This window comes from Chrysochloris asiatica, unplaced genomic scaffold, assembly GCF_000296735.1.
Source record: "Chrysochloris asiatica unplaced genomic scaffold, ChrAsi1.0 scaffold00364, whole genome shotgun sequence".
NCBI lineage: Eukaryota > Metazoa > Chordata > Mammalia > Afrosoricida > Chrysochloridae > Chrysochloris > Chrysochloris asiatica.
In genome coordinates this window covers 2,235,249-2,247,881 of record NW_006408882.1, presented here as the reverse complement: position 1 = coordinate 2,247,881, position 12,633 = coordinate 2,235,249, and the positions used below count along the sequence as shown (strand labels likewise).

At 43.9% G+C, this 12,633-nt stretch overlaps 1 protein-coding gene across 4 annotated transcripts in view; it reads right to left on the bottom strand.

Annotated features, from left to right (window-relative positions):
- The window catches only part of TBC1D1 (TBC1 (tre-2/USP6, BUB2, cdc16) domain family, member 1), a 385,492-nt gene that overhangs the window by 13,179 nt on the left and 359,680 nt on the right, over nucleotides 1-12,633 (bottom strand). For 3 of the 4 annotated variants that reach the window (XM_006876209.1, XM_006876211.1, XM_006876210.1), the window contains one exon: nucleotides 8,891-9,060. In XM_006876209.1, the coding sequence (XP_006876271.1) occupies nucleotides 8,891-9,060 (170 nt within the window). The remainder of the gene's footprint in view (nucleotides 1-8,890; nucleotides 9,061-12,633) is intronic. The other variant, XM_006876212.1, reaches the window with a different exon arrangement.

Sequence of the window (12,633 nt, the reverse complement as noted above, 5' to 3'; positions counted from 1 at the left end):
AAGTGCAGCCAGAGTGCTAGATTGAGGCCAAGATGGCCAAACTTCGTCTCTCATACTTCGGACATATTGTCAGGAGGGACCAGTCGCTGGAAAGGGAGATCATGTTTGGTATGGTGGAGGGTCAGAGAAAAAGAGGAAGATCCCCAATGAGATGGACTGGACAAGTGGCAGCATCGATGGACTCAAGCGTGACAACAGTAGTGAGGTTGACTCAGGATTGGGCTATGTTTCATTCTGCTGTGCATAAGGTCATTATGGGTCAGTACCGACTCGATGGCACCTAACAACAACAACAAACAACAAGCCCTAAGTCCTATTCCCATCTGTTCATCTCAGGGGCAAGGTCTCTAGGTATCTGCATTATCTGTGGTGAATTTAAAAAAAAATAACAAGACTGAATAACAGTTGGTCTGCTCTTTATTATCACCATGTGTGAGCAACTGTAAATACTGTGAGACTAAAACACTCTCCCCACAGCACCCTACTCCCTTAAGGTAAGACACTTACTGGTCTTTTAACCATGGTTGGTTTTTTACCGGTGCAAACTGCCCAGATGGCGAGGGCTCCTCCCAAGGGCAGAACAGTGGGGGGTCTTAGCACAGCAGTGAGGTGGTACTCAGCTCGCTAAGGTGCTGCTTTCTGTCCTCCACATTAAGGTTGTTGTTAGGTGCCATCAAGTCGGTACCGACTCACAGCGACCCTATGCACAATAGAATGAAACACTGCCTGGTCCTAGGCCAACCTTATAATTGTTGCCACACTTGAGCCCATCAATGCTACTACCACTTGGCCAATCCATCTTGCTGGGAGGGGGTCTTCCTCTTTTTCTCTGACCCGCCACTTTATGGTAGAACAAGGAATTTAGTGTGTTAACAGTTGCCGACAGCTGTTTCATGAGTGGGAAGTCCCCAGGGATCCTGATACATGCAGACATACCTGTGAGGCCCCCTGGGAACCCTGATAAATTTATATAGTGAATCAGTATGTTTGGAGCAGCACTCTGTCCTTCCCCCCGAAACCTCAAAACTACTGCCCCAGAGTGGCTTCCGACTCACGGGCACCTCGTGTGTGACAGCGTAGAGGGTTTTCTTGGTGGCAAACTTTACAAAAGCCACGTCTTTATCTTCTTCTGCAGTGCAGCAGGCTAGGTTCAAACTGCTACCATTTAGGTTAAACATAAACCGCTTGCATCACACACGGGCCAGGGACAGACCCCTGATTCCGAGTTTCCATGTGATGATCTCTAGGTCACACACTGAATGGAGCCATTAAGGGTTTTAGAAATAGGTTATTTTCCTCCATTTACCAAAGCACCCTCCTCACCCCCACTTCAACTCTGCTTCACTTCCTTAAACTTACCAGAGACTTCATGGTCAGACGGTGCTCAAAGAGACCAGAAAACACTCCCACCCTCCTCCTTCCATGTTTATTCCACGTTTCCCTTATTCTGGAGCCTGGCCCTACTGGCAGAGAGCCACACTGAGGAATATACCAGAGGGTTCAGAGACTCTCCCTTTGCCTTGGACTCTGCCCACTTTGCATCAGCCCCTCCTGAGCTCTGTCCTGAGCTGCTTTCCCTTCCACCTGGGTGCAGGCTCACGGTGAGACTGCCTATGGAGAGGGCGGTGTTTAATGCAATGGCACCATGGCCAATCTACCACTATACAGGACATGCAGTGAATGCATGCAGCAGCTCTTCCCCGAGCACCTTCAAGGACCTGGGCTTGGGGCTTCTCAGAGGCTGCACTACGTCAACCTGCTGTCTGAGAACATGGGCCCAGAAGGCCCTCTGGAGGGGAGGGCAGAATGAGGCGGGAATGCTGACAGAAAGCACTCAAGAGGTCAAGTTCCAGATGGGAAACTGCGGCAGGAAAGAGGGCTGAGAGCTGCCTGGAATGATTTTTGCTTCAGAGCCAGGCTTTTGGAAGGATGAAAACCTAAGCTCAATCATGTAGATGTTAGCTCCATCCCCAGCCCACCTTCCACACTCCCAACACTTCTAATTCCCTCCAAAAAGCTGAACAACCGACTTTCTGTCTGTTCTCTCGCCCCAGTGCCTCAGCACACTTTGCTCTTTCAGTGCAGGGATTGACAAATTATAGGCCATGGACCGAATCCACCACGTGCTTTTATCAATAAAGCGTTATTGTAACACAGCCATACTCTTTCATTTGCCTCTTACCCATGGCTGCTTTCATGTTGCAAGGCCGAGTTGAAGAGTTGCAGTAGAGCTGTGTTTCTGGCCTTCTGCAAGAAAATGCGCCCACCTCTCCCAGCTCATTCCTTTCTGCCCGGCTTAAACCAAGTCCCTTCTGTCCCAACTCACAGCCCTCAGCCACTCCATTGGCCAGGCTCCCACACCAGCACTTACCACACTCATTATTATGCATCACATAGGAGGAGTGGGTGGGGCCATGTGCTTTGGTGTTAGGGAGGCACGCTACGATCACATGCTACCTCTCGAAATGGTTGAACATTGACCATTTCTTTTTGGTACAGTGACTCTCTCTACTCTTTCCATCTTCTTTGGATGCTTTCTGCCCTTAGAATCCTTCAGTACTGCCATTGAGTTTTGAATGTTTTCTTCAGTTCTATCAGCTTGAGAAATGCTGAGCGTGTTCTTCCCTTTTGGTTTTCTAACTCCAGATCTTTGCACCCTTCATAATAATATCTGACTTTGTCTTCTTGAGTTGCCCTTCGACATTTTCTATTCAGCTATTTTACTTCTTCATTTCTTCCATTTGTTTTAATAGTTCTACACTGGAGAGCAAGTTTCATAGTCTCTTCTGATATCCATTCTTGTCTTTTCTCTGTGTGTGTGGTTTTTTAAAATGACCTTTTGCTTTCTTCCTGAATGATGATCTTGATATCATCTCACAACTCTTCTAGTCTTCGGTCCTTAGTATCTAATACATCAAATTATTCTTGAGATGGTCTCTAAATTCACGTGGGATTTGGTAAACATCTCATGGACTTGTTTTCATTTTCTTCAGCTTCAGTGTGAACTTGCATATGAGTAACTGATGGTATGCTCCACAGTCTGCCCTTGGCCTTGTTTTCACTGATGATATGGAGCTTTCCCACTGTCTCTTTCTACAGATGTAGTCAACACCATTTCTATGCATTCCATCTGGTGAGGTCCATGTGCACAGTTGTCTTTTAGTTGTTCAAAAAAGGTAATTGCAACAAATAAGTCATTGGTCTTGCAAAATTCTATGTGATCGCCAGCATCATCTCTATTACCAAGACCGTATTTTCCAACTACTGATCCTTCCTCTTTGTTTCCAACTTTCACATTCTAAGTACAATTTTCAATACAACTTGATTGTATGTTTATCAATTTCATACTGAAGAAGTTGGTTGTTGTTGTTTAGTGCCATTGAGTCGGTTCCAACCCATAGCAACCCTGTACAGGGTTTCTGAGGAGCAGCTGGTGAACTTGAACCGCCAACCTTGTGGGTCAAACAGCTTTGCAGTCTGGCGCATTAGCCACAGCACCACACCAGAACTCCTTCAGAAGCTGATAGACTTCTTTAATTTTATTGTCACTGGCTTTAGAGGTTGGTGCATAAATTTCAATAACAGTGGTATAAACTCCTCTGGGTATTATCCTGTCACAGACAGGAGCAATGTACTTCAAGACAGATCTTAAAATTTTCTTTTTGATGATGAATGCGATGACATTCCTCCTCTTGAATTTGTCATTCCTACCACAGTAAATCATGACTGTGATTCAAAATAGCCAATACCAGTCCATTTCAGCTCACTAATGCTAAGGGTATCAATCTTTTTGCATTCCATTTCATTTTTTCTTACTTCCTATTTTCCTACATTCAGATAACCCATGTTCTAATTATTAACGAATGTTTATAGCTGTTTCTCCTCATTTTGAGTTGTGCCCCATCAGCAAATGAAAGTCCTGAAAGCTTTTCTCCATTCACATCATCTTGATCAACTCTACTTTGATGAGACAGCTCTTCCCATTTGCATTTTGAGTGCCTTCCATCCTGAGGGGCTCCTCTTCTGACACTGTATCTGACAATATTCTGGTGCTATTCATAATGTTCTCATCTTCCAGCACTATGTCTGACAATGTTCATACAGTTTTCAGTGACTAAACATTCAGAAGTAGTCAGCGTCTCCTTCTTCCTAGTCTGTCTTAATCTGGAAGCTCAGCTGAAGCCTATCTATGATGGGTGATCCTGCTAGTCTTTCAAATCTCAGTGGCATAGCTTCCAGGATCACAGCAACATGTAAGTCACCACTGTGACAAACTGACAGATGAGTGGTAAGAAGGGAATGAATGAACATAAAACAAATCACAAGGGCAGAGAATGCAGTACGCACTATCAGTAAAGAGAAATCCAGTTGCTATCAAGTCTCTGGTAGCGTAGTGGTTACGAATCGGGCTGTGAGCCGCAAGGTCAGCAGTTCGAAACTACCAGCGGTTCCGCGGGAGAAAGATGAGGCGGTCTGCTCCCGTAAAGATTTACAGCCTTGGAAACCCTGTACAGGGTCGCTATGAGTCGGAACCGACTCCATGGCACATAACAACAACAACAACAACAACTGTAACTCATGGCAAGCCCGTGTATGTCAAAGTAGCACTATGCTCCACAGGGTTTTCAACAACTAATATTTGGAAGTAGATAATCAGATCTTTCTTCCAAGGTGCCTCTGAGTAGACTAGAACTTTCAATCTTTTGGTTAACAGCTGAGCACAGTAGCCATTTCCACCACTAGGACTGAGAAGGCTTTGGGTGGTTCATGCAATTAATGTGCTAAGCTGCTAACTGAAAGGCTGGAGGTTCAAGTCAATCCAGAGGCCCTGGGAAGATAGTTCTGGTGACTGAGTTCCAAAATCTCAGTCTTAGAAAACCCCAAGAGCACAGTTCTACTCTGACGACACACGGGGCTGCCCTGAGTCAGAATCGGTTTTCAGGAATGGAACGCAGATAAAATGAAGAAAACCGCTATGATGGAATGCCACCTAGAGGTCTGGGTGCTGAGCACTTTGAGAGGATAGGAGTCCTAGTGGGAAACCCACCCTTCCACTTTGCAGCTGGATTTGTTGCTGTTGTTAGATCCCATCGAGTCAGTAAAATTTGATAAAGGAAACAGTGTAAATTGCTATAATTCGATGAATTTGATCTATACATATGGATGTTGTTGTTGTTGTTGTTGTTAGGTGCCATCGAGTCGGTACCGACCCATAGTGACCTTATGCACAGCAGAACGAAACACTGCCTGATCCTGGGCCAACCTCACTATTGTTGCCACGCTTGAATCCATCGATGCTTCCACTTGGCCAATCCATCTCGTTGGGGGGGTCTTCCTCTTTATCTCTGACTCTCCACCTTACCAAACATGATGTCCTTCTCCAATGACTGTTCCCTTCTGACAATATGTCCGAAGTATGAGAGACAAAGTTTGACCATCTTGGCCTTCAAGGAGCACTCTGGCTGCACTTCTTCCAAAACGGATCTATTGGTTCTTTGGGCAGCCCATGGCACTTTCAATATTCTCCTCCAACACCATAACTCAAAGGCATCACTTCTTCTATGGTCTTCCTTATTCACTGTCCAGCTTTCGCATACATATGAGGTTATTGAAAATACCATGGCTTGGGTCAGGCACACCTTAGTCCTCAAGCTGACATTTTTGCTCATTGACAATTGTGCAGCAGATTTGCCTAATAATATGTCGTTTGATTTCTTGACTGCTGCTTTCATGAGTGTTGATAGTTGATCCAAGAAGAATGAAGTCCTTGACAACTTCAGTCTTTTCTCCGTTGATAAGAATGTTGTTTATTGGTCCAGTGGTGAGGATTTTTGTTTTCTTCACATTGAGATGTAATCCATATCGAAGGCTGTGCTCTTTGATCTTCATCAGTAAATGTTTTAAGTCCTCTTCACTTTCAGCAAGCAAGGTTGTATCATCTGCATATCTCAGGTTGTTAATGAGTCTTCCTCAATCCTGAAGCTACATTTTTCGTCAAAAAATCCAGCTTCTTGGATTACTTCCTCAGCATACAGGTTGAAAAAGTATGGTGAAAGAATACAGCCATGTCACACACCTTTCTGAATTTTAAAACATTCACTGTTCCTATGTTCTGTTCGAACAACTGCCTCTTGGTCCAGGTCCAGATTCCTCATGAGCACAAGTGTTCCGGAATATTCATACTTCACATGGATATTATCCTATCACAGACAGCACTGTTCCTCATGACTGATCTGGATATGTTCTTTTTGACAATGAATGCAACACCATTCCTCTTCAATTTGTTATTCCCGGCATAGTTAACCATGTGGTTGTCAGATTCAAAATCACCAATACCAGTCCATTTCAGCTCACTAATGCCTAAGAGACTGATGTTTATGAATTCCATTTCATTTTTGACAACTTCCAATTTTCCCAGATTCATACTTCATACATTCCATGTTCCGATTATTAATAGATGTTCACAGCTGTTTTTCTTTATTTTGAGTTGTGCCACATCAGCAATTGAAGGTCCCGTGGGCTTTCCTCCATTCACATCATCACGGTCACCTCTACTTTGAGGAGGCAGCTCTTCCCCAGTCACATTTTGAGTGCCTTCCAACCTGAGGGGCTCATTTTCCGGCACTATATCTAACAGTGTTTCTCTGCTATTCATAAGGTTTTCAGTGACTAAATATTCAGAAGTAGTTTGTCATTCCTTCCTAGTCTGTATTCGCCTGGAAGCTCATTTCCTGAAACCTGTCCACCATGGGTGACCCTGCTGGTATTTAAAATACCGGTGGCATAGCTGGATAAATTTGGGTAATTAGCTACCTTGAGCCCTATTTTCCTTATGGGTTGCCATCAAATGAGATCATGTGTGTATACATCTTCCCACATAACCTGGCTTAGTGAGGACCCGACAGTCAGGGCTGTGCATGTCAGGAGGCAGGTGCCGGAGACGTGCCACACATGGAGAGGTAAGCACTAGATGGCGGTAAGCGCCGAGTGGGGCAACAATAGCATTTTCACGATGCCAATGTGCACACAGACATCCAAACTGCCAAGTGCTGGGAAACATCCTTTTTTCCCAGCTACAGGTGTTTTTTTTTCTTGTGTTTAGCGCCTCAGGCTGGGCAGCTACTGACCCACAAACAGGCCCCTGGGTGTGATTTGCTGGAACCACTGGCTTCCTTTTGGATTTTGAGAAATCTTGACAGCAGGGCTTTATTATGTTTGTAAAATCGCTTACCTATTTGCTGTTGCCTAAGAAGTCCTGGTGTGGTGCTGTGGGTTAATGCGTCAGACTGCAAAGCCACTTGAACTGCAAGGTTGGCAGTTCAAGCTCACCAGCTGCTCCTCGGTAACCCTCTACAGGGTCGATATGGGTCGCACCCAACTCGACGGCACTTAACAACAAATTGTTCCCTCTTCTCATTAAATCTGGAGTAAGCGAGTTAAAGTTCTAGGCTTACAAGAGTTGTGACTGCTGACTCTGAGGTAACTGATAAGAGGAATCTCTACCAGAACCTTTTTAGCCTCTGGCTACTTCCAATGGTGACTTGACCACTCTGCTCCTACCACCAACCCGGACTCCTGGCATGGCGCTGTAGGATTAACAGTAGACTGTTAACCACAAGGTTGGCATTTCAAACCCACCAGCTGCTCTTCAGAAAACCTGTACAGGGTTCACGATGAATCAGAACCAACTAGACAGCAATTAACCACCACCACCACCCCAGACAATTTACTAACTTGTCTAGTTGTAATTCCCAGTCAAATCCACCTCTTAACTCCACCATTTCAGAGAGTAACAGATGCACTTTATATTGAAGTACCGAAAAGGAAAATGTAGAATTGAATTTTGCAGAAAAGCATGTCATGGAACAAACTTATAGAATATATGCTCCCTGTCTAGAGTCCTGGTGTGGCACTGTGGGTTAATGTTCTGGACTGCAAAGTCATTTGAACCGCAAAGTCAATGGTTCAAGCTTACCAGCCACTCCTTAGAAACCCTGTACAGGGTCGCTATGGGATGGAACCGACTTGAGAGCACTTAACAACATCTGGTAGTGTAGTGGTTACGAGTCAGACTGCTCATCTCAAGGTCAGCTGTTTGAAACTACCAGGGGAGCCACAGGAAAAGATGAGGCTTTCTGCTCCTGTAGAGATTTGCAGATAGGCAAGGGGACTCTGAGTCGGAGCCGACTCTAAGGCATACCGCCTCCATCAACCTGACAGCACACAACAGCAGCACAACTTTAAGGAGTCCTGGTGGTGCAGGAGGTTAAGCACTGGACTGCTAAATGCAAAGTTGGCAGTCTGAACCTCCTAGCCACTCTGTTGAAGCGAGACGAAACAGTCGGCTTCCGTAGAGACTTCCAGCTGTGGAAACCCTAGGAAGCAGCTCTTCTCTGTCCGATAGGCTGCTAGAAGCCAGAATCGACTCCATTACGGTGTGTCTGGTGTTTTTTTGTTTTATAATAATTTTGCTATCAAACAGCTCTTTTTAGGAAATTTCAACAAATACCATTCAGAAGAAAAACTAAAGCATTCATTTTATAAAAGGCTACATTACAAAAATGCGTGCATTTTAGAATAACACAGTATCATGAATGAAGAGGGCAGAAACTTTGCCCTGATAATGTGTGCTATGATGCCACGTGAACATCACTGCTGTGTTACCAGGCAGCATCTCACTCACAACACACATACACACACACTGCTGAGTCACTCAGTTGCACCTCAACACACAAAGAATGTTTGCTATGTGCCTCCCCCGTGCCAGACACAGCATAAGATGCTGTTCTGAATACACAGACGTAGGAAATAGCATCTGCTCACAAAGGAATGCAAGTTTCTACCTGTCCAGGACTGCATATGTCTCTGGAAGGTTCAGCCTGAGCCATACCTGATTGATGGTCTTTTCCATTTGTACCAAGCCTAGGTTCGGTAGTGTATTTTTGATAAAGTCCACTATGGTCTCTAGGTTTTCATGTTGCAGAATCAAGGGCTTATGGCTTCCCAACAGACTTAACGCCACTTTAAATATGACTTCTGATCCCTGAAGGAAGAGCATATCTGGAAAACACAGGAATAAAGTAAGTTAACCCAAGTTTGTTTCTGATGAAATAATATTCCGTTTTCTTTCCCACAGTAAAGGCCTGCACATCAGGGAGCAGGAAGATGGGACACCCAACACCAAATTGTGCACTTCATTTCCTTCCTAGCTGAACACTTCAGCTTGGTTGTCAAGGCAATATTACATATAACAAAAAAAATACACAAACACTGCTAAGATTTGTCACAACTTCAGAGAACGCTTTCTCATTCCAAAAGATGAATTAGATTCAAACATGCTTCACAATTGAAAATAAGTAAGAAATAATGATACTTTTTTTTCATCTTATTTCTCCAGAAATATGCTGGAACTTTACAGAAGTCACTAGAACTTGGTGTTTATGGATAAAACAAACATATTCATAGGTACAGCATTAGAAATTAACCGTGAATAAGTTTAAAGAAAGTGCCTCTAGTTCCTCTGTTTTGAAATAAGGCGTTAAATTAGAAGATCACTAAGATACAATTGTAAAAGTACATTAGTAAATATATCCACGTATACTGAGTTTTATAATAATGGAGGAAATGGCTTTAAATTAGGAAAGGTGTGCGCCAGCTCTGTGTTCTTTCCCCATACTTATTCAGTCTATATGCAGAGCAAATAACCTGAAAAGCTGGATTATATGAAGGAGAACGTGACATCAGAATTGGAGGAACGCTCATTAATAAATTGTGAGACGCAGATGACACAACCTTGCTGGCTGAAAGTAAAAAGGACTTGATATACATACTGATGAAGACACAAAGAACACAGCATTCGGTATGGGCTGCACCTCAAGGTAAAGAAAACAAAAATCCTCACAACTGTGCCAATAAGTAACATCGTGAAAACTGGAGAAAAGATTGAAGTTGTCAAAGACTTTATTTTGCTTGGATCAATCATCAACACTCCTGAAAGCAGCAGTCAAGAAATCAAATGACATATTGCATTAGGCAAATCTGCTATACAAGAAAGACCTCTTTAAAGTGTTCAAGAGCAAAGATGTCAGCTTGAGGACTAAGGTGCGCCTGACCCAAGCCAGGTATTTTCAATAACCTCATATGGATGCGAAAGCTGGACAGTGAATAAGGAAGACTGTAGAAGAATCCATGCATTTGAGCTATCGTGCTGGAGAACAATATTAGAATCACCATGGAACCTAAAATTTGCGTTGCAAGAAGCATAGCCAGATGTGCCTTAGCAACTAACACTTCAGACATATTATCAGGAGGGACCAGTCCCTAGAGAAGGACATCATGCTTGATAAAGTGGAGAGTCAGTGAAAAAGAGGACAACTCCCAATGCAATGGATTGGCAAAGCAGTAGCAGTAACGGGCTCAAGTGTAAGAATAATTGTGAGGCTGGCACAGAACCACCCAGTGTTCCATTCTGTTGTGCATAAGGTTGCTATGTGTCAAAACCAACTCGACGAACAATGGAATAAAAACTATTTTTCACTTTTAAGAATTCAAAGAACTCTGCTATGGTTACTTTCTAGTCCTCGCCAGATTTTTATTTTAGAATACTCTGCAAATATTAACAATTTCTATCCTAATTTTATACAAGGAGAGAGAGGGTAAATGATCAATAGAGCTGGCTGACCACCAAGTACAGTCTTGACGCCTACTCCATCACACATCTGAAGCCACTCAAGAAAGTCAGATGTCCTGTGGGGAAAGCACAGGCATTAAGACACACATACACTCTGAAAAACAACAACAAACCCACTATAATGGGTTAACCAAAGGGTTGGTGGTTTGAGTTTACACAGAGGCGCCTTAGAAGACAGTCGTGGTGAATGAATTCCAAAAGGCCACAACCACTGAAAACCCTGTGCAGGGATGTTCTTCTCTGACACACATGGTGTTGCCATGAGTTGAAGTCAAGTCAACAGCAACTGGTTTGGATGCTTGGTTTTGGATATACGATGAAGGAACATCTGGGGACTGAGGAGAGGACCCTAAGAGTTCTGCTTGGCACCACAGGGCTCCAACATTTATCAGACTATCCTTTAAACAATGAGTTTACTCTTTCTAGATTAAAAAAAAAAAAAAATATAAATTTTTAAAAAAAACAAAAAACATTGTAATATAAAAAATTCTTTCTAAAAGCCTGGTGCCCCAACCCAACCATATGCATGCAATGTTACCCTCTTCCAATGCGTATTATACAAGGGGGCTTTTAAAAGTTCATGGAAAAATCCCATTCTTTTCATTACATTTGTCCATGAAGTTTTAAGAATCCTCTTGTATATTTCACTGTGTTAACTTTTTATTTTTAAATAATCCTTCTTGGACAAGTGACTTGAGTCCATGTATCTGAAAACCTCTACAAGAATATGAAGCACTGGAGCCAGCCCCAGCAGCACTAGGGTGGCCAAGCTCACAATGCTGTAGCCAACTTCCCGTCAGGGAGACTTACTTCTTGCCTCTCCCCATTTTTCTCTCCTTTGTCAAGCCAGCAAGCAGTAAGCAAAGGGTTTTACCAGGCAGGAAGTGGAGGGAACCTTAAGTTTAGCTGCCTATTGGCTGAGAGCAGTGCAGACAACTTCCCTTTGAAGCGCGCTCACCTGCCCCTTTACTGGGTGAGCATGTACTGGAGCCCTATTTGAAATTCCCTCCGCTCTGATAGGACAATTTTCCACTGGGGGAGATACATCTATGTCCCAGCCAGCTCTGCAAAGGGCAATCCCGCTCTTTGACTTTCTCCTGGGTGGCCTTCAATTGTCACCTCCCCATTTCTTCCCGGAGCCTGGAGGAGGCAAGTGAGAGAAGACAAGAGTGGGGGGAGGTGGTGGTGGTGAAAAAAAAAAAAAAGATCCCTTCACTGCTACTTTATCACATTAGCTGGAGAGCCAGATGCTTCTCACAGGCGAATAGACAATCTAGTCAGCCCCAAACCCTCCTGAATCCTTCTCTCTATTACATGTGGCTTCTGAAGGTTTTAAAAACATTTTCCCCTCCAAATCCTTGGTTTTTACACTCCACCTCCTCTCTCATCTACTACTTGGCAGCATATCCCATAGAACACCTCCAGAGCCTAATACTGCAGCTGTCTCCACTATTGGAGCAGGCCAGGTCCTACTTCTCAGATGTGTTCCAGAGATAGACGGGGTCAGAAGGAGAAGAGAGCAAGGGAGGCTCCCGGGGCCTCCCTCTCCCCAGACTGGTAGGGTACAGGCGCAGGACTTTTCACAACGTGACTCCCAGGCAGAGGCCAGGCAGAGGCCTGAAAGCTAAGGCCTGTCCATCCTTGGCAGTTGGCACTCCAAGCAGCAAATTCTTAATTCAAGGTGACCTATTAATTAATTAACATATGCGCTATGCTGACCACAGGCTGGAAAACATATATAAAATAGTGAATAGTTAACAGCAGCCCTAAAGGCTAATAATGAAATAGGCCCCATAGTTTGGTAAACTGAAGCTATCTAACATCATGGAGCTGAAAAGCAATGGTTCTGTAAGTCACTGATGGTTTCTACAGACTTAGGTATTCTACTGTACCTACTAATAAGGCATCAGGATTGGAGGAAGACTCATTAACAACCTGCGTGC